Genomic DNA, 19,120 nt, shown 5'->3' with positions numbered 1-19,120 from the left:
TTCTCCCTGCTAAAATCCAGAGCTTCCTAATTCTCAGAAAATCCAAAAGGGACATCTGCTTCTGTTGGCTTTCTGCAGACACCTTTGCCCATTTTTTCCTAGCATGTAGGTACTTTTGATGTGGAGCACCTTCTATAGGTTTGTTGGGAGCAGGAGAACGGAGGTGGAAACTCCAGGTTAAAATCATATCTGGATATAAGCAGCTCAGGTTATATGCAAAAGGTAAAGGATCCCTGGACGGTTAAGTCCAGTCAAAGGCGACCATGGATTTGCGGTGCTCATCTCGCTTTCAGGCCGAGGGAGCCGGCATTTGTCCACAGACAGCTTTCCGGGTCATGTGGCCAGCATGGCTAAACCGCTTCTGGCGCAACGGAAACGCCGTTTACCTTCCCGCCACAGCGGTACCGATTTATCTACTTGCACTTTGACGTGCTTTCGAACTGCTAGGTTGGCAGGAGCTGGGACAGAGCAACGGGAGCTCACTCTGTCGCGGGGATTCGAACCGCCGACCTTTTGATCGGCAAGCTCAAGAGGCTTAGTGGTTTAGACCACAGTGCCACCCGCGTCCCTAGCTCAGGTATAACTGCCAGGGGACAAATCGGATTACATAAAATGCGGAGAATAAACTATACCTTCACTGGAGACAAGTCCAGCTAAATCCTATAAACCCGTTTCATCATTATGTGAGGGAACGTTCTCTCAAAGTTATTTATTGACTTATTAAATTTAAAGACCACCCTTCATCCTAAGATTGCAGTGTGTTTTACTGTATAAAAACACACACAAAAAATAGCACAATGACAAATGAAACAACAACCCACAAAGGGCATTGATTGTTTAATAAGCCAAGGGCCTGCTTTTGAGTGGCGCCGATAGATATGTTGTGAAGGCGCCCGGTGAGCCTCCCCAGGGACAGCATCCCACAAAAAGGGGAGCCACCACAGAGAAGGCCCTGTTCTGCATAGATGGCATCACACAACTGTGCAGGTGTCTCTCATCACATCGCAATCGACACAGGATTGCTGGAACGGTAGTGAACTCTTGAGGGGCATTCTATCATCTTTGGTGGGAATACCGTCCGGTTTCATTATTCTGGTCCCAAGTACTCAAAGAAATTTCTGAAATAATCCAATTGCCTGTTCAGGCTTCCCCACAAGGGTCATTACTGAGTACGTGGACGGACAACATGAAAGCTTATCGCTCTGAAGAACTTTTGACGTGGGTGTTCGCGGCAGCCAGGAGTTTGATGGTCCAGCAGTGGTAAACCTTGAAAAAAATCTGCCTAGGACTATGTGGACTTTGGCTATTATGGTGGGGGGGGGGGAGAAAATCAAACATAAACTGCATGATTCCAGTAGGGTGGAGCATCCAGGACATTTTTATGTCCTCTGGTGGGACTTTATTTCCTACGCTTTGGACTGTGTTGCTCAGCATTCACCATCCATGCCACCTGAGTAAATATGGATGTTTGGATCTGTATTGGTGCATCACTAGTTCTGTCCCTTATTATTTATTGCTTGCTTGCTTTGCATGATATAATTGTCAGTTTGCAATTCGTAGTGCAGGAAGTCTTGATCTGATGTGTAGAGACCTTTCCTATTCTACTTAATTCAAGAGGGTTCTGGAAGCTTTCTCTGCGTGAAAGAAACAAGCAGAAGGTTCATGTTGTTTGGGTTATTCCTTCTGAGAAGCTGAGTACCGCTGGCTTAAACTGGTCCTGTCATCTCTTTCTGTCAAGGTCGTGCTGACTATAAAAGTAAGGCCAGAAGGTTTCACTTCCTCTTTCTATCTCTCTTCCTTCTGGTGTGGTGTTCCGCATACAGTGTTAAGATTTAGACTTATTAGAAGTTATCGTAAGTTTAAGTTAAATCTGCTGCAACTGGATTTCTTACGGACAGCGCCAATCCTGGTTGTAATGGATTTGTGACCATTATGCTCATATGCCTTTAGTGAAGCTCTGCTGGGTACAATATTAATTGCCTCTGGTCTAATTTTTGGGGAATCCTGCAACATGTTTAAGTTGTCACTCTGCTAACTTTATGTTGGAATCTGCTCTGGATCAATACTGAGCACAGTGGTACCTCTAGATGCGAACGGGATCCGTTCCGGAGCCCCGTTCACATCCTGAGCAGTCTGCAACCTGCAGTGCTGCTTCTGCGCACGCGCGGGTCGCGATTCGGCGCATCTGCGCATGACGTCATTTGATGCGTCTGAGCATGCGAACCCGGAAGTACTTTGTTCCGTTACTTCCGGGTTCGGTGCGTTCGTAACCTGTGCCGTTCGCAACCCGCAACGAACGCAACATGAGGCACGACTGTAGAATTCAATGGCAGTAACACCCTGCTACCACAATTTTGGGTTTTAGTAGCATTAATAAAGGTTAAAAATTGGGGGGGGGGAGAGAGAGAGAGAGAGACAAAGCCCTGCTTCATGCCGCCCAAACACAAAACGAGCTGGATTTCCACTCGAAGAGCACAGAGATAATTTTGCATCCTCCACAGGCATAACCCATGCGAGAACAGCACCTATGATTCCGGTTTCGCGCTGTGCAGAAGCCACGATGCGCGAGGGCAAGGGTAGAGTCGAGGTGCGGAGGGAAAGGAGAAAAGAGAAATGAACAGTCGTCCAAATGAAGCCAAGAGACAACTGAGCCAACAGGAAGCATGGGGAGTAAAATCAACTCTACAAGGCTGTGACATAAGGCAAGATTCCTTGAGAGGAGGAGAACCCCCTGTAACGACTGCTTTCCACTCCGAACCCAAAGGAACCCCACGCCGTTCACGGCTACTCTGAAGCCCTGGCCAAAGTTTTTGTGGGTTGTTTATTTCCCCCTTTTTCTTTTAAACAAAACAGTAAAGATAAAAGAAGACAGGGAGACACAGAGGACAGCCTGCCACAGCCAATCATGCGGTTGGAAAAATAGAAAATAAAAAGTGAGAGGGAGAGAGAGAGAGAGAGAGAGAGAAAGGAGGGTTTGTGTGTGTGTGTTATGTTTGTGCCTGTGTGTGTGAAAACCACCTCGTCCGTTGCTGCTTCTTAAAAAATAAATAAAAGCAAGGATCCGTGAAAAGCCCAGGTTGCGGTACTGCCAGCCAGGGATCGTGGCCATCCCCAGTGGTGGTGGGGAAGAGGTGGGTGGAGGGGAGGGGAGAAACAACAGCGAAGGGAGACAATCCATTAAACTAAAACCACCACCAGATAGCATCCTGGTGTCACCATTAATCCCAGTGCCCTCCGCCACTCGGGGGTTAGGGTGGCCGAAAGGCTGCCTTTTTCCCTAAAGGCTAGAAAGCATCATGGACCATGGGCAAGGGATCGGGCCGGGGGGGCAAGTGGGGGGGGGTTAGAGAAAGGAGCGCTGGCTCCCAGCCACCTTCTTTCCCCTTCATCAGTGCTCTGTTGCTTTCTTCTGCCCCTTGTGGCTGTCAATTTGCTCCTCTCAGAGCCAGTTCCCCACGCTGTGTTTGAGCTTTGGCACAGCGTAAAAGCCACTCTCGGAGCTACAGCCGGACGGAGGTTTCGCGCTCAGTTTCCGTATAACCGGCGAACTTTCCTTCTCCTTTCCTGCGAGCGAGCGAGCGAACGAACGTGCTCTATGTCCAGCTCCGGGCGGCTTTTACGCTGAGCGAGACCTCAAGAGACGAACTTGGCAGCTAGGCGGGAGCCACGGAAATGGGACAAACTTCTGTGGGAATGCAGCCAAAGCGGGGGCGCGGGTCGGCCCCTGCCACAGATTCTTTGAGCTCGAAACACACCTGGAGGGCGCCGGGTTGGCGAAAGCGCGGTGCAGGGACATTTTCGCCAAGAAAGGACAAGGAACCCAATATGGGACAACGGCAACTCTCACACCCAACCCCTAAGAGGCCACACATCCATTCATCCCAAGCCACCCACCCTGCCCACCAGCTACGGGTGGCCCTCACGCCACTTAAAAGTTTGGCAACCAACTGGAATTTGAAAGGAACGGCTCAGAACCTGAAGGAAGCAGGCCACTGACCTCCGGTTTGGGGACAAACAGAAGAATATTCCCTTGGTGCAGAGGAAGGGTGGTGGGAGGAAACAGGTATCACCAGTTCCTTCAGAGGCACCTGCGCCCTCTGCAAACGAGGGTTTAAATGAAGACACCTGTGTGGACAGGGGCACCAGGATGGGCAGCCCACCTGCCTACACAACACGCATGATCGCGATCTGGTTTGGACCAAACGGAGCCCAGAGAGCAAAACGGACCCTCGGATTACATCACAGGGGATGAGACCAGGCGAAAGGACCGAATCGAGGCGCGCAGCTTCCCGCGCCCGCCCTCCGGCGCCCCCTCCCCTCACCATTCCGTTTCTGACCACCATCCGCACCTCCTCCCAAGCAAAGGGATTCCCTGCCCGCCCGCCCCCCCCCCCACCGGCGGAGAAATTTGGGGCAAGGAAAAGAGGACACATACTAGCCTGCAGGGTTCGCTCCCTGACCTCCGGGGTTTCAGCCCCGATGCCCAAGGCCGAGCGAGCAGCCAGTTTGAAGACATACTCTGTGTTGGGCTTCAGGTCTCTCATGGTGTACGAGGTCACGGGGTCAAAGGTCCTCGTCTGCAGAAGGGTGGCAGCGGGGAGATGAGGAAGGGGGGGGGGAGGAAACGGGGAGACAAACCGAAGTGCAAAAAGTGTGAACAGGCACAAGAGGCACGCCCATCCCCCTGCAACGTAACGCTCAGTTCTTGGGAATGCGCCGAACTACAACTCCCACGAGACTCAGCGGCGTGGAATGGGGTCAACCTTGGAAAAGGGGTCAGCCCTCCTTCCGCAGTGGGTTTTAAGCAGAGGTTCGGTGGCCACGGGATTCTTTAGCTTGTGACTCCCGCATTGCCCGGGGTTGGACTAGATGAGCTTTGGGGGTCCCCTTCAAACCGTGCAATTAAATGATTTCATGAGAAGCATGGCCCGATGGTGATCGGAGTTGGAATTCAACAGCATCTGGAGCAGCAAAGATCCCCCACACCTGATTTACTAGCGGGGGGGGGGGCACAGGGGGGTCTGAGAGGGACAACAACTATATTAAACATTTTTTGAAGATACAAATGAAACCAACAGGATAGATGCAAGGAGGCAGCTTAGGACAGCTCGATAACTACACACACAGATTATTTTTTTAATATCCCCTTCTCTTTTACAGGTTTTTGAGATGGTGCGATTGAGATGGAGTTGTTGTTTTTAAGTGTAGTTCCCTCTCAGACCCCCCTGTCTAGTAAATCAGGTGTGGGGGACCTTTGCTGCTCCAGATGCTGCTGAATTCCAACTCCAATCACCATCGGCCAAGCTTCTCATGTAATCATTTAATTGTACGGTTTGAAGGGGACCCCCAAAGCTCATCTAGTCCAACCCCTGGCGATGCGGGAGTCACAAGCTAAAGAATTGACCAGCAGAGTCAATAAACGTTTTCCACGCATTCTCAAATGCCCTGTATCTCCTGCACGTGGCTTCTTTACTCATTTCTCCAAAAGAGCACTTTGCCAAAACTTTTCGATGCCGCCGGTCGATATTTACGCTCTTCCAGTTATGAGCTGCAGCTGGTCAGGCAGCCGAGAATAAACGAGTCGGCCGTCTTTACTGTATTATTAAGATCTGGATTTCTATCCAAAAACCGTTTACAGTGGATCCGATGTTGTGGAGAGGGTGCATTTTACTGTATTTGCTTACCAAGAGGTATTATCTACATTCAAGGGCACATTCTGGTTAGGTAAAGCAACAACAATTTTATTATTTGCACCCCGCCACTCTGAATGGGTGGCCCAGCCACTCTGGGCAGCTTCCAACAGATATAAAAAGCATGATAAAATATCAAAACATTACAAACGTCCTTAAAAAGGACTGGAGGGGGAGCCCACAGGGTGTGGCTCTGAGAGGGGCATTTGCCTGGTCCGGGTACCAAAGGCCAAACAGAGTCTCCCCCGCCGGAATTAAGCTTCCTGGCTATTACTCTAGGCATCCCCCTGAATTAAACACGATAAAACGCAAATCAATAAACAACTTAAAAACCATCGACGCGGAAGCGGTGCCAGCACAACGTTTAGTGCAAGCCGGCATAAAGCCTTCCGAAGCAGGATGAAATCGATACAGAAAATAGCTCTGAAACCCAGGAAGTGGGGCTCAGGAAGCGTGGTTGTTGCAAGAAATATAAAAAACGTGTTTTTTGTTTTTGTTTTGGAAAAGGGCTTTGGAGTTCTGCTTTTCGCCCTAACGCAAGTGCCAGGAGAGTCTCTCTGGAGAGAGCATTCCGTCACCAGGGGAGCCACCACAAAGAAGCCCCCGCGGCGGGGGGGGGGGGGAAAGCGAACGCTTACCTCTGGTTTTGCCTGCGTGGCGTCTTTGAAAACCAGCTCATACTTCAATATGATGTCCTGGCGGGGAGGACTCCAGGTCAGCAAAATGCTGCTATCGCTTTTGGCTTCTGCCCTGAAGTTCATGGGCTGCCCGGGAACTGATGAAAGCAGGAAAAACAAAAAAAAAGACCCGGATGTTGTTGTAGGTAAGAACGTAAGAAGGCGAGACCTGCTGGATCAGGGCCCAGCACCCTGCTTTCACGGAGGAAGGAAGGAAGGAAGGGGGAGAGAATGGACAAACAAGAAAGCATTCCCCCTTCTTCTTTGCTTGTTTTTTTTGCAAGCTGTTTTCCCTCCCTCCCCATCAAGATCACATCAGAAATTTATCTATAGGAATCAACATTGACTCGTGGTGAGAACGCTCGCCCAGCAAATGGATTCCCCTGAGAACGCGGGGCCATTCCATGAAAAATGAGCCTGATAAGAATGCTAGATGAGCGCTGGACTTTGGTGAGGAAGATTCCAAACGTGCAGTCTAACCATTTTTTTAAAAGCTAAAGACAAAAGAAGTTGATTTTATGGACCTTCTTTTCAAAAGTCCACCCACGTAGTCTTCACAGAAGTGTTCAAGCTAAAAGTTTTCTGATGATTGTCCCACCCGTGACAGCATTTCCCCCTTAATTTTGTATCGTTAAATTTCTTAAAACGTAATTTCTGATTGCATAGTTGTAACCAATAAACATTGATTTAAACAGATATGCTGAGTTTATCATTGATTCACTTCCCAACTCACAGAGTTTTTCCATAAATCAAACTTATCTCAAGCTCCATGTCCTTTTTTTGTCCCACCCGTGACATTACTTTAACATTTAATAAAATTGTCAAAAATATCTATAAAAATAATCAAAAATTAGTGAAATGTTCGGTATCTTATTAAGAACATAGTTTAAATTTTGGTTGTTAATTTTTATGTATATTTACATTGTTACACATGTGTGAATACCAAAAAACATGGTCCATGTGTCCCACCCGTGACAATGGAATGGCCCCGCGCTGCATTCGGATGATGGGACCCGCGTTGTAGTCGCAACGCCGGCTCGGCGAGGACTCACCTCCTTGCTTGGTTTTGACTTGGATCGGGTCCGAGAGCGGCCCGTCCCCCACGGAAGTGAAAGCCAGGACCCGAACGGTGTAGGTTTCCATCTCCAGGAGACTACTGACGGTGGTCAACAAGCTGTCGTCCACGTTGTGCTTCTGCCAGTTGCTGACCGGCTGGTCCGGCTCCATGGTGTAGTAGACCCTGTAGCCTCGGATCTGACCGTTCGGCTCCACGGGCTCCTCCCACTGGATGATCATGGTCGAGGCGCTCAGCATCCGGCCCTGGACGTTGCGGGGGGCGCTGGCGGGCGCCTGCTCCCCTGTCCGCATCACCACGGGGTCGCTGGGTGGCCCCTGCCCGATGGTGTTGACGGCCGACACCCAGATCTCGTACTCCGAGTTGGGGCTGAGCCCCCCGATGCTGTAGCGGGTGGTGGTGATGTCTTCCTTGATCTGGTAGGGCCCATCCTGGCTCTTCGACTTGTACTCGATCACGTAGTAGGACACGGGGTCGGGGTTCCCCGAGTCCCACGTGATGGTGATGCTCGTCGCGGTCGTTTCCGTCACGATGGGCGTCCCGGGAGCCTTGGGGAGCGCTGAGACAAAAAACCGGGAGAGGAGAAACTCAGAGGAAGCGGGAAACCAAAATGCAAACAGCAGGCCGCCATATGCTAAACGCTGCACCTAATTGGCGCGTTAGGGCCACCGGGAGCCGGGAGCGCAGGTTTTCTGTAGACGGCGCGGCTGTTTGGAGAAACGTTCCCAGCCTTGTTAGGCACAGTTTATTATCCTCCTTAAACGGCTCCATCAAAAGGGAAAGTGTTCGGCTCGGCATCTGGAATCATTAACGTGAGCTCTGAGCTAAAAAAACAACAACAACCCACCAACCAACAGCTTTGCTTGTGAGTGTGTGTGTGTGTGTGTCTAAAAGGAGACACAGCTACCAAAGCGGCCAGGTGCGAGTTGAACGCCTTGAGCACGGCCGCCATTTTGGAACACGTCACGCGCTGGGGAAACATCTTGGAAAGGGCAAAATACCCACCGTTCTAGGGAGCGTGCAGGAAAGTGGGAAGGGATAGGGATCGCTTTTAGAACAGCGAGTCGGCGAACTTTTTCAGCAGGGGGCCGGTCCACTGTCCCTCAGACCTTGTGGGGGGCCAGACTATATTTTGGGGGGGAAAAATGAACGAATTCCTATGCCCCACAAATAACCCAGAGATGCATTTTAAATAAAAGGACACATTCTACTCATGTAAAAACATGCTGCGGACCGACCACAGGCCAGATTGAGAAGGCGATTGGGCTGGATCTGGCCCACGGGCCTTAGTTTGGGGACCCCTATTTCAGAACATAATAATGTTCGAAGATAACGAAGATCTGGAGGAGGAGGAACTGGTTACTCAAACCCCCTCCGCTCTTTTTTAAAATGTTTTATTGGGTTTTAGAGACAAGGATCTCAGGAATAACGAACGATACAAATAAACAGACCAGGTCTTCTCATGGCATTTGGGTACCATGAAAACAGCATGATAAATTTGCAGAAGTATCTGTGACACATGGTGTTTTAACGGTGGTCAGTGTATAGGTTCTTGGTTCGTGAATTGGTTTAAACCAGGGGTCAGCAAACTTTTTTTCAGTAGGGGGCCGGTCCACTGTCCCTCAGACCTTGTGGGGGGCCGGACTATATTTTGAAAAAAATAAGAATGAACGAATTCCTATGCCCCACAAATAACCCAGAGATGCATTTTAAATAAAAGGACACATTCTACGCATGTAAAAACACGCTGATTCCTGGACCGTTCACGTGCTGGATTTAGAAGGCGATCGGGCCGGATCTGGTCCCTGGACCTAAAGTTTGCCTACCTCTGGTTTAAACAAAAACAGAAGGGAAACAGGACAGTGCAGAATGAACAGATAACATTCGACAAACTTCCAACCGGTATCCATTGTGGCTGAGTAATATGAGTAAATGTAATATGAATCCTGAAATTATGGGAGTTGAAAAGTACCCCAAGGGTCATCCAGTCCAACCCCCCTGGAACCCAGGAATCTCTACTAGATCCTACATGAGAAGCGGGCACCCCAACCTCAGCTTAAAAACCTCCAGGGAAGGAGAGTCTGCTACCTCTCATGGGGTAACTACCGCCAAACTACTGTTCCTACGGGAAGGGGGCAATTTGTGTTTATGATTATAACCTGCTCAATATTATTTCTGCAACAGTTTGTTATTGGGCGGCTGGGGCAGGGGGAGAGAACACAGAAAGCCCCCTCTGTACTGAGTCTGACCACTGGCCCACGGAGTCCAGACTTTCTGCTGATCGACAATGTCTCCCTTTAGGGCCCTTCCCAGTCTCTGCTACTTGAGCGTATTAACTGGAGATGGCAAGGTTTAAACTCGGGGCTTTCAGGTTCAACCCCTCCCAAGAGCCCCTTTAACACCCCCCCCCCCAACTCCATTAGAGAACACATATCTGATGCCCGCTCTGCCCCTTTCAAAGCCACTCTTCTAAGCCTCCTTCCTCAGCCACTTCTTTGGCTCAACTCGTTCTCTACGACGGAGCAAGCCTGAACACAACCCAAAACCAAGTGTGTGTCCTCTGTCCCCCCAGCCGTTCCTCGTTTCCCAGCTCCCTCTTATCCCTGTGTCAAATGGTTGACTGTAATCTCCTCGGGGGCAGAGGCCTGCCCATTTTTTTATTTTATTTTTTGCTGTCGTCGCTCTGCAGAAATGCCGCATGCTTTATTAAAAAAAACAACGAACGGAAGTGTTAAGTGAACGGTCACACATCGTACAACGCTGGCAAAGAAGACACCAGGCTCATGCAAAATTCACAGGAAACTCGTGCACACTTAAGAACGGATGCACGGGGTACCCAAGGTGCGTTTGGCCACGTCCAGAGTTTTCCCGAAAAGCCCAGGATTTCTTTCATTCCCATGCAGCAGCCTCTAGTTAAGAGCTCTCGGGCGACTTGGGAGACATGCAGAAGCTGGCCTGACAGATGGTTAGCAGTGACGTCACACGCAGATGCAACTCTGAAAAGCTTCATTCATGCTTCCTCTACGCCTGCGAGCGAAAGGGGTTGGGGTGCTGTACCAGCCGACTGAGCCCGGGAGCCGCAGCCTCACCCTGACCAAAAGTTCTGCCCTGTCAGCATCACTCCAGGCCCCAGAGCAGTGCTGTCAAGTATCCCGTTTTCCCCGGGATTCTCCCTTATTTCAAGCAGTTTCCCGCCGCTCTCCCTTATTTTTTTATTTCCCTTAAATTTCCCGTTTTTAATGGAAGCAGCTCCTCCCCTGCTGGCCAGGGACTGGGTGGGAAGACCTCGCCTACTTGGAGAGAAAAGCCTCAGCCCTCAAAGCAAGTGGGAGCCGTTTCCCGTGCTTACAGGGGGGTGTATTCCTCCCCCTGCATCAGCCCCTATCCGTTGCCGCCGAGCCCCTCAGCCGGCCAATAGGGTTAGCTGGCGGGCGGAGCCTGGCTGCCTTTGAGCAGCTGCTGCTTCCTGTCCTGTTTTGATGGGATCAGACAAGAAGACGATGGGGCTCCATCGCACGGAGCACATGGCTGCCCTCCTCTTTGCTGGCTGCCCTCCTCTTTGCTCTGCTCCGAGCCCGAGCCTGCTTGGAGTTTACATTGCTGCTCCGCCCACTTTTGCTTCTGGCTCCGCCCACCACTGACATGTGACTGTCCCCGGGATAGGTGAGACTGCTGATCCCTTATTTTCAAATCCGAAACTTGACAGCTATGCCCCAGAGGAAGCAAGCCCTGGTCCAGCTCTCCAGATCGGCCATGGAACATGCAAGGAGGAGCAGCTGACCGACAGATGGGCCATGCAGGAAAAGCAGGGAGCCGTGCAAACAAGCCGTGAAGCCGAAAACAGGCGTGGGGCTTAAGCAACAGTCCTTCCAGCTGGGAGGCAAACTGGGAGACTCTTGATGCAAACGGAGGAAGGAAAGGGATGATGAATGACGATGACCTCCAGATCTTGCTGGGCTCCCACTGCCATCACCCTTCGCATCGGTCCCACTCGCTGGGGGCTGATGGGAGTTGGAGTCCAGCAGCATGTGGAAGGGCACAGCTTCCCCCTGGCTCTGCTAATCGGACTGGACCCTTGGCCATGTGAGAACAGAGAGGGCTGCGGCATAGCTGTCAAGTTTCGGATTTGAAAATAAGGGATCAGCACCCTCACCTGTCCCGGGGACAGTCTTCAGTTCTCAGGGACAGTCCACCCTGCGGTAATCCCCTGCCCCCCCAGGCTACAAATTAATTTACACCAGGAAAGAGCTCCCAGGAAAGAGAAATCAGGGCAGAGAAAAGAATGCACTTATTCACGCAGCACACGGTTAACCTCTGGAACTCCCTGCCGCAGGGAGCAGCGATGGGCACCAACTTGGATGGGTTTAGAAAAGGATTAGGCCAATTCATGCAGGAGGAGAGGACCGCTGATGGCTTCTGGCCAGGTTGGCTCTGCTCTGCCTCCAGTTAGGGGCAGCAATGCTTAATCTGAGCACTTGTTGCCGAGAAACATTCGCCTATTTTATCTTCTTCTTTATATACCTGTCTGTCTGTCTGTTTGTTATTAGGTATCTATATTCCACCTTTTTCTCCAAGGAGCTCCCTGGTCCTAGTCCTCATTTAATCCCCACAACAGTCCTGTGAGGTAGGCAGGCAGGCAGGGCTGAGAAAGGCAGGGACCCAAGGAGTCCCCGGACTCCAACTCTCCTTCCCGGAAATAAGGGAAATTTAAGGGATATCAACAATAAGGGATAGCTGCGGGAAACGGCTTGGAATAAGGGAGTTTCCCGCAAAAAAAGGGAGACTTGACAGCTATGGGCTGCGGAGATCTGCCCCCCCCCGAAGACTCGAGCGGAGCCCCCATCATGCCAGGCAGGAAAAGTGGCCGGATGTCCCCGCTTACATTTCACAGTGATCTGAGCCACGGCTTCGATGACGCCCAGGCTAGACATGGCCACGCAGGTGTAGTTGGCCGAGTCCTTGACGTCGGTCAGCTCCAGGACGTTCCGCCCCACGGGCATGTCGTCCTCCGGCGTCAGGTCTTCCGCCCCCTGCATCCACTTGACGTAGGGCATGGGGGAGCCAACCGCCACGCAGGTGATGTTGACGTTGCCCCCGGGCATGATCTCGTGGCTGGAGGGGGGGATGGAGAAGCGGGGGGCCACGCGGCGAACTGCGGACAAAAGGCACAGAGGTAACAAAACCAAAAGCAAAATAAAAAAGGGGGTGGGGGAAAGAAAAAGGAAAGAGAGAGAGGGGGGAAAGAAGAGCAGAAGAGATTTTTAAATACAGATGGGGCTTCAGCTCTTATCATTTTGTTGTCGTTCCTTCATTTAAAAGGGGAGGGGGGGAAACAAAAAGAAGAAGAAGCTGAAATTAAAAACCATCAGAATACCGAGAAATGATATAATCAATCAATAAAGGAAAAAACCAAACGAACAGAACTTCGAAAAATAACTTTACTTTCACAAACGATATGTAGAATATAGACATGAAAGCGGTATTTCATAGCAACAGGAGTCCATTGATCGATTTTAAGACCCATCACAGCACAAATAAATACACAAAAATTTATTAGCAATTTCTCATCTTTAAAGGAGCAAAAGAAGTTGGGCGTGGCGCTTCCGGGCTGTGGGGCCCCCTCCCGGCGTATGTTGGGGGGGGGCGGGCTATCCTTCTACTCCCCTTCCCAAAACACTTTCGGCAAGGCCCCTTTCCGGCGGAGGCAAAGGGAAGGGGACCTTCCCTCAAATCCGAAACCGGGTTTTCAAAGCGGACCCTTGCAAAGCTAAGTTGGCCCCCTCCAGAGACCAACACCCCTCGAAACAAAATAGTGGGGGGGGGAAGCGAGACTGGAGAAAGGGAGAGGGGGGGTGGGAAAGGGGAATGCCAATTTTCAGGCGAGAAGGTCACACACGCCTGGCATCAGTAGGAAGGCCGGGACTGGTGCATATTTCGCACACGGAACCACCCGCGTCGCCTTTCCAAAAGGGAAGGAAGACCCACCTACCCATTAGGACAGGGGTTGCAAAAAGTGCTGTATTTCTAAGGGGGGGGGAAGGTGCCGGAACTCACCACGAACACCTCTCTAGTTCTCTTACAATGGCGCCCACATTCGAGGTGCCATAACTGAGCTTTGGTGAAAAAAAGCAGAAGCCCTGTTTGCGGAGCCTGCGACCCTCCAGATGCCGCTGGGCTAAAACTCCCGCCGTCTCTGTTTGCTGATGGGAAATGGACTCCAACAACATGTCTGGCGCGGGGGCACAGTTTACCCCCCCCCCGCTCTCAGGAGGGAATGCCTCTCCCAAATGGAGGCATTATTCCCTCCCAGGGGCGTAGCAAGGGGGGGTGGGACACCCCTAGTTCCAGGGGAGGGGGGGTGACACTTTGGCCAGCCCACCCCCACCCCGCCGGGCAGGCCCAAACAGGTGCATGTCACCTTTCCCCCCTTCCAGCGGCTATTTTTCGGCGGGGGGTGGGCCAGCGAGGAGGGGGTGTCATGCCATGCGCCTGCTCTGCTTCTCTTTTTCCCCTTTCCGCCGCTTTTTTTCGGCGGGGGGGGGGCCACAGGCCAGCGAGGGGGGGTGTCATGCTTGTCACTGGCATGACACCCCCTCCTCGCTGGACCACCCCCCGCCGAAAAAAAACCACGGAAAGGGGGAAATTCCCCCTTTCTGCATCCACGTGCGCCGTGACGTCACAATGACATCACGGTGCACGCGGCATGCCCCTCCCCCAAGGGGGGTGCCTCTGCGCCGCCGCCGCCCCCAGCAGCGCAGATGCTTGCTACGCCACTGTTTCCTCCCTCCCTTGCATGCAGCAGGGACACACTGCTTCTCAGGTCAGGAATTAGGAACCCGCGGCCTTCGAGACACAGTTGGACTACAACGCCCATCATCCTCGGCCAGGCATGTCCAAACTCCATTACGGAGGCCTAATCCGGCTCGCCGGTCGGTTTAATTCCCCCCCCCTGTGGCAGTTTATTTCCTAACAACTTCAACCCTAAAAAAAAGTCAACAACTTTGGTCGGCCCTCACGGCCCTTCACTTCATCAAATCCGGCCCTCTTTGAAAAACGTTTGGACACCACTGTACCTCGGCCATTGGCCATGCTGGCTGCAGGGGCTGGTGGGACTTGGGAGTCCGACAAATTTTTTAGGGGGGGGGCGGCTGGCTGGCTGGCGGCTTCCCCCCCTCATCCTAACATCTGGTGCAGATGTGGGCTACATTGAACATCTATCTGCATGGGCTCAAAGCCTTGGTCCTTTCTAGAAATGTGCACAGCTCCTAAGGGAGACTGGAGGGACAGAGCAGTTCTCGCTGCAGGCCCCCCCAAACTTAAGACAGGTAAAAATTAAAAAAGGGGGTGGGATTGGCAGCTGGGTGGGAGGGGAAGGGGGCTTGTTCCCTGGAGGTGGCCAAAATCTAGCCTGCAAACCAGAAGCAGGGAGTTCACAAAGGTGTCCCCTCTGGGTGGTGGTGGTGAGGGGTCCCCCCTCTCCTTTCCTCACCCCCCACCCCCCCACCCCGCCTCCACAAAGCGACCCAGAGGAGTGCATGGCGAGAGGGGGCAAGGCGAATGCCAGCGACAGGGAAAAGATGAGAAACTCTAATGAAATTTTTGTGGTTTTCGGGCATTGAAACCCTAACGAAGCCTCTTTGAAAAGATCTGACATGATTCCATCAATAGATGCAGCTCTCAGAATCACAAACATCATGCAGAAGAGAAGAATGGAGAGACGAGAACGAGAGGAGGAGGAAGAAGAGGAGAAAGAGACAGAGAGAGAGAGAGAGAGAGAGGAAGGAGGAGGAGGAGGAAAGGAGATGGAACTGGTTTGTGGGCCACTGCAACTGCCCACATGGGTAAGGAAAATAGAAAAAGAGATAGAGACCAGGAGAGAGAAAGAGAGAGAGAGAGAGAGAGAGAGAGAAGGGTTAAGGGTTGGGGGGGGGGACCCACTTTTTTAAAAAATGCTGCATACTCATTTTCTTTATTTTTTCTTGCCGATGTGAACCAATGCGCAGTAGGTTTTAACATTGGCACATCGCAGCCCTGGCATAATAATAATAATAATAATAATAATAATAATAATAATAATAATAATAAACAATTGATAATAATCATAAGAGGAAGGAAAAACAAGTCCATGGAAACGGGCAACTTCGAGAAACAAACAAACGAAAGGATGGATGGATGGATGCTTTCCAGACCTTTAAATGAGGGGGCAGGGGCGCAAAAAAAGGGCAAGGAGAGGGTGCTTTTCCCGGGATGGGGTGGGAGCAGGCAGGGGCGGGTCCATTTTCTTATTTTATTCTGTAGGAATTCTGAAAATCTCCTGTTCTCCCCCTGGCCCCAGAAGTGGGTGGGGGGCAGCGATCTAAAGGCCGTGGAACTGCCTGGGAAGACTGGTTTCTGGGTAGGGGCCCTGCAATGTCCAGGGCCCTGCTGCAAGAGAGCTCTCCCCCCCCCCCCCCGATTTAGCACGTTATGAAGATTTCAAAGTAATCCCTCCTGCAACTTCACTGGGTTGTGTTCAGCCTTAAGCTCCACTCCTTCCAGGTGGGCTGGTTGCAAGGCAGCTCCCCATATTCCTATTTAAATCGTCCCCTTTTTACTCTCAACCACGAGGGTTAAGAGACTTGTATGTTCAGGGCAAGGAACGCTCTACCTCAGCTGAAGACAATCTTGGGACGACTGGATTCGATCCCCGGCATCTCCGGGTTGGACTGGAAACGCCCCTCTCCGAAACACTGCAAGGCTCTGCCAGCAGAGTAATTTAGTAATTGCCACCTGTAATTTAGTATTGCCAGTGCGGGCAATACTAAATTACAGGTGAAACTCGAAAAAATTGGAATATCGTGGAAAGGTTCGTTTCTTTCAGTAATTCAACTGAAAAGTTGAAACTAATATATGAGATCGACTCATGACATGCAAAGCGAGATACGTCAAGCCTTTATTTGTTATAATTGTGATGATTATGGCATACGGCTGATGAGAACCCCAAATTAACAATCTCAACTTTGGGGTTTTCATCAGCTGCGCGCCATAATCATCACAATTATAACAAGCAAAGGCTTGACATATCTCGCTTTGCGTGTCATGAGTCTATCTCATATATAAAACTCCAGTAGCTAATGAAAACAATTGCTTACGTAAACGGACTTTTCCACGATATTCTAATTTTTCGAGTTTCACCTGTAAATGGCCCAAGGTTCTGACTCTGTACAAGGCAGCATGCCTATGATCTAAATCAGGCATGTCCATCAGGTAGATCGTGATCTACCGGTAGATCACTGGAAGCCTGTAGTAGATCACTGGCTCCCCCCCCCCCAAAGAAGCTCAACAACTATGGCTCCCCTTAAAAAAAAAGCTCAACATTTTCGCCCTGCAAAACGGCGCTTTCCTCCTCCTTAAAAAACAACTCAAAAACTTGGACCTAAACTCCAAAAAAGGGGGTAGATCACTGCCGGTTTTTAACTCTGTGAGTAGATCGCAGTCCCTTGGGAGTTGGCCACCCCTGATCTAAATGAATCTGCTCACTGCTGCCTCCCAACATGATCTTAACTAGGGATCTTAACCTGTGACCTTCTAAACACTGCTGGACTACAATTCTCATCATCCCTGAGTCCGTTGGTTGGGGCCCGACTGAGAGTCGTCGTCCAGCAACGCCTTGGGAGAGACACAGATTCACCTCAAGAGATGGAAGTGTGAGGGAATCTTGGCCTCTTCCAAAAAATAAAATAAAAATAAAACAAAAAACATTTATTCCTTTTGAGACTAAATGTCGACTCCTCTGCTTGGGATGCTGTCCAAATTCAGTCACAAGTGGCAGTTCAGAGAAATAATAGATTTTTTTAAAATGGAGCCCGTTTTTTTCGAATCAAAATGGAGGGACGGGACTTTGGAGAACGAAGGAGGGAACCGGCTGAAGGAACGCAGGAGGGAAAAGTGGGCAGGAGGAATGAGCTTTTTTAAAAAATAAAATAAAAAATTCAACGGGGTTGGGAATGCAGTTTCTGGGAAGGGATGGGAGTAACAAGGGAAGAATAAAGTGGAAGAAAACTTGTGCGGTATTCAACTGAACGGAGCAGGAATGGTGTTCAGGTGGAAAACAAATGGCAGGAATGAATAAAAAAAAAAACCACACACCTAAAGAATTATAATTGGAAACAGAACAGGAGAACTTGCATTTGGAGGGGTGGGGTGGGGAAACAGGGGAAGGGGAGGAAGGGAAGAAGGAAGAAAGGAAAGAAAGAACAAACCAGAATTAAGTAAAATCTAGTTCAAAACAAAAGAGCAATGCTGTGAATCGAAGTCTGAAGGGAACCCCAATCGTTGTTCTCAAGTTAGCCAGGGAGGGGATAAAGAAGAGCGTTTCACCGCTCTCCTCGCAAAGTGGCCAGGAAGGAAGGAAGGAAGGAAATGTTCCCATGGGAGGAGAAAATGGGCCCCCGTTCACATTCAGTGTGAAGCAATTCATGATACTCCCCCCCTCACCGGATGATCATATGGCTGACTGGGAGGAAGGAGGCCACACTTTTTTGGGGCAGGCGGGGGGAGCATATTTACGCCAAAGCTGGGGAGAGTAAGGTTGAAGGGAACATTTGGAGTGAAGGTGTCGTAAAAAGAACTACAAAATAAGAAAATACGGGTTGAACACCATCTCAGCTCCCTGTCATGAGGTGGAGATGCTACAGAAGTCATGGAAGGCTTTTAGGCGAAGGACATCTTGAGAGTGCCCAAAGGCGGAGGGTTTTTCCCCACTGTTAAACTGCTCTGGACGGTTAGGTTTAAACTAACCATGGTTTATTGTTAACATTTGAAAAGAGCAAACTGTGGTTAGTTTTAAACCATGGTTTTATTGCGGGGGAAGTCAGGGTCAAACTAACTGCTCTGGACGGTTAGGTTAAAACTAACCATGGTTTCTTGTTAACATTTGAAAAGAGCAAACTGTGGTTAGTTTAAACCATGGTTTTATTGCGGGGGAAGTCAGGGTCAAACTAACTGCTCTGGACGGTTAGGTTTAAACTAACCATGGTTTATTGTTAACATTTGAAAAGAGCAAACTGTGGTTAGTTTAAACCATGGTTTTATTGCGGGGGAAGTCAGGGTCAAACTAACTGCTCTGGACGGTTAGGTTTAAACTAACCATGGTTTATTGTTAACATTTGAAAAGAGCAAACTGTGGTTAGTTTAAACCATGGTTTTATTGCGGGGGAAGTCGTTTAACTAACCAGTTTCCAGTTCGGACGTAAAGATTAACAATGATTGGCCAAGAACAGGAAGCAGATGGTTGCAGTTGCGTACCTCCAGTCCATCTCCTGGGCCTGCGTTCCTGTGCAACTCACATGATTCACGTGAGATCGTGGCCCCGAAAGACACAATTGGGGGGGGGCTGTGCTCTCACAGCACCCCAAAACTTTAAGTGGCTCAGTCGGTAGAGCGTAAGACTCTTAATCTCAGAGTCTTGGGCAGAAGATTCCAGCATTGCAGTAGGTTGGACTCTACAATTCCATGATTCTGTTGTTGTTGTTGTTGTTATTTTTTAACAGAGTTGGATCCTTTTTTGAGGATCAGCTAAAAGTTTTGCAGCGTTTTTTGCAAAGGGAAAAACCCTGTTTTTTGAGGATCAGCTAAAAGTTTTGCAGCTTTTTTTGCAAAGGGGGAAAAGCAAAGAGGAAAAGCCCCGTTTTTATGGG

General features: G+C 50.2%; 1 protein-coding gene across 9 annotated transcripts in view; it reads right to left on the bottom strand.

Annotated features, from left to right (window-relative positions):
• PTPRS (protein tyrosine phosphatase receptor type S) overlaps nt 1–19,120 on the bottom strand; it is a 170,932-nt gene that overhangs the window by 89,292 nt on the left and 62,520 nt on the right. For all 9 annotated transcript variants that reach the window (XM_033136957.1, XM_033136960.1, XM_033136958.1 and 6 more), the window contains exons 6-9: nt 12,325–12,594; nt 7,420–8,001; nt 6,329–6,465; nt 4,436–4,577 (exon numbers count right to left, since the gene is read on the bottom strand). In XM_033136957.1, coding sequence (XP_032992848.1) covers nt 4,436–4,577; nt 6,329–6,465; nt 7,420–8,001; nt 12,325–12,594 — 1,131 coding nt within the window. The remainder of the gene's footprint in view (nt 1–4,435; nt 4,578–6,328; nt 6,466–7,419; nt 8,002–12,324; nt 12,595–19,120) is intronic.

This window comes from Lacerta agilis, chromosome 18 (assembly GCF_009819535.1).
Source record: "Lacerta agilis isolate rLacAgi1 chromosome 18, rLacAgi1.pri, whole genome shotgun sequence".
In the NCBI taxonomy this organism is placed as follows: Eukaryota; Metazoa; Chordata; class Lepidosauria; order Squamata; family Lacertidae; genus Lacerta; species Lacerta agilis.
Note: the sequence above shows the minus strand (reverse complement) of the source record. Positions and strands in the feature narration are given on the sequence as shown.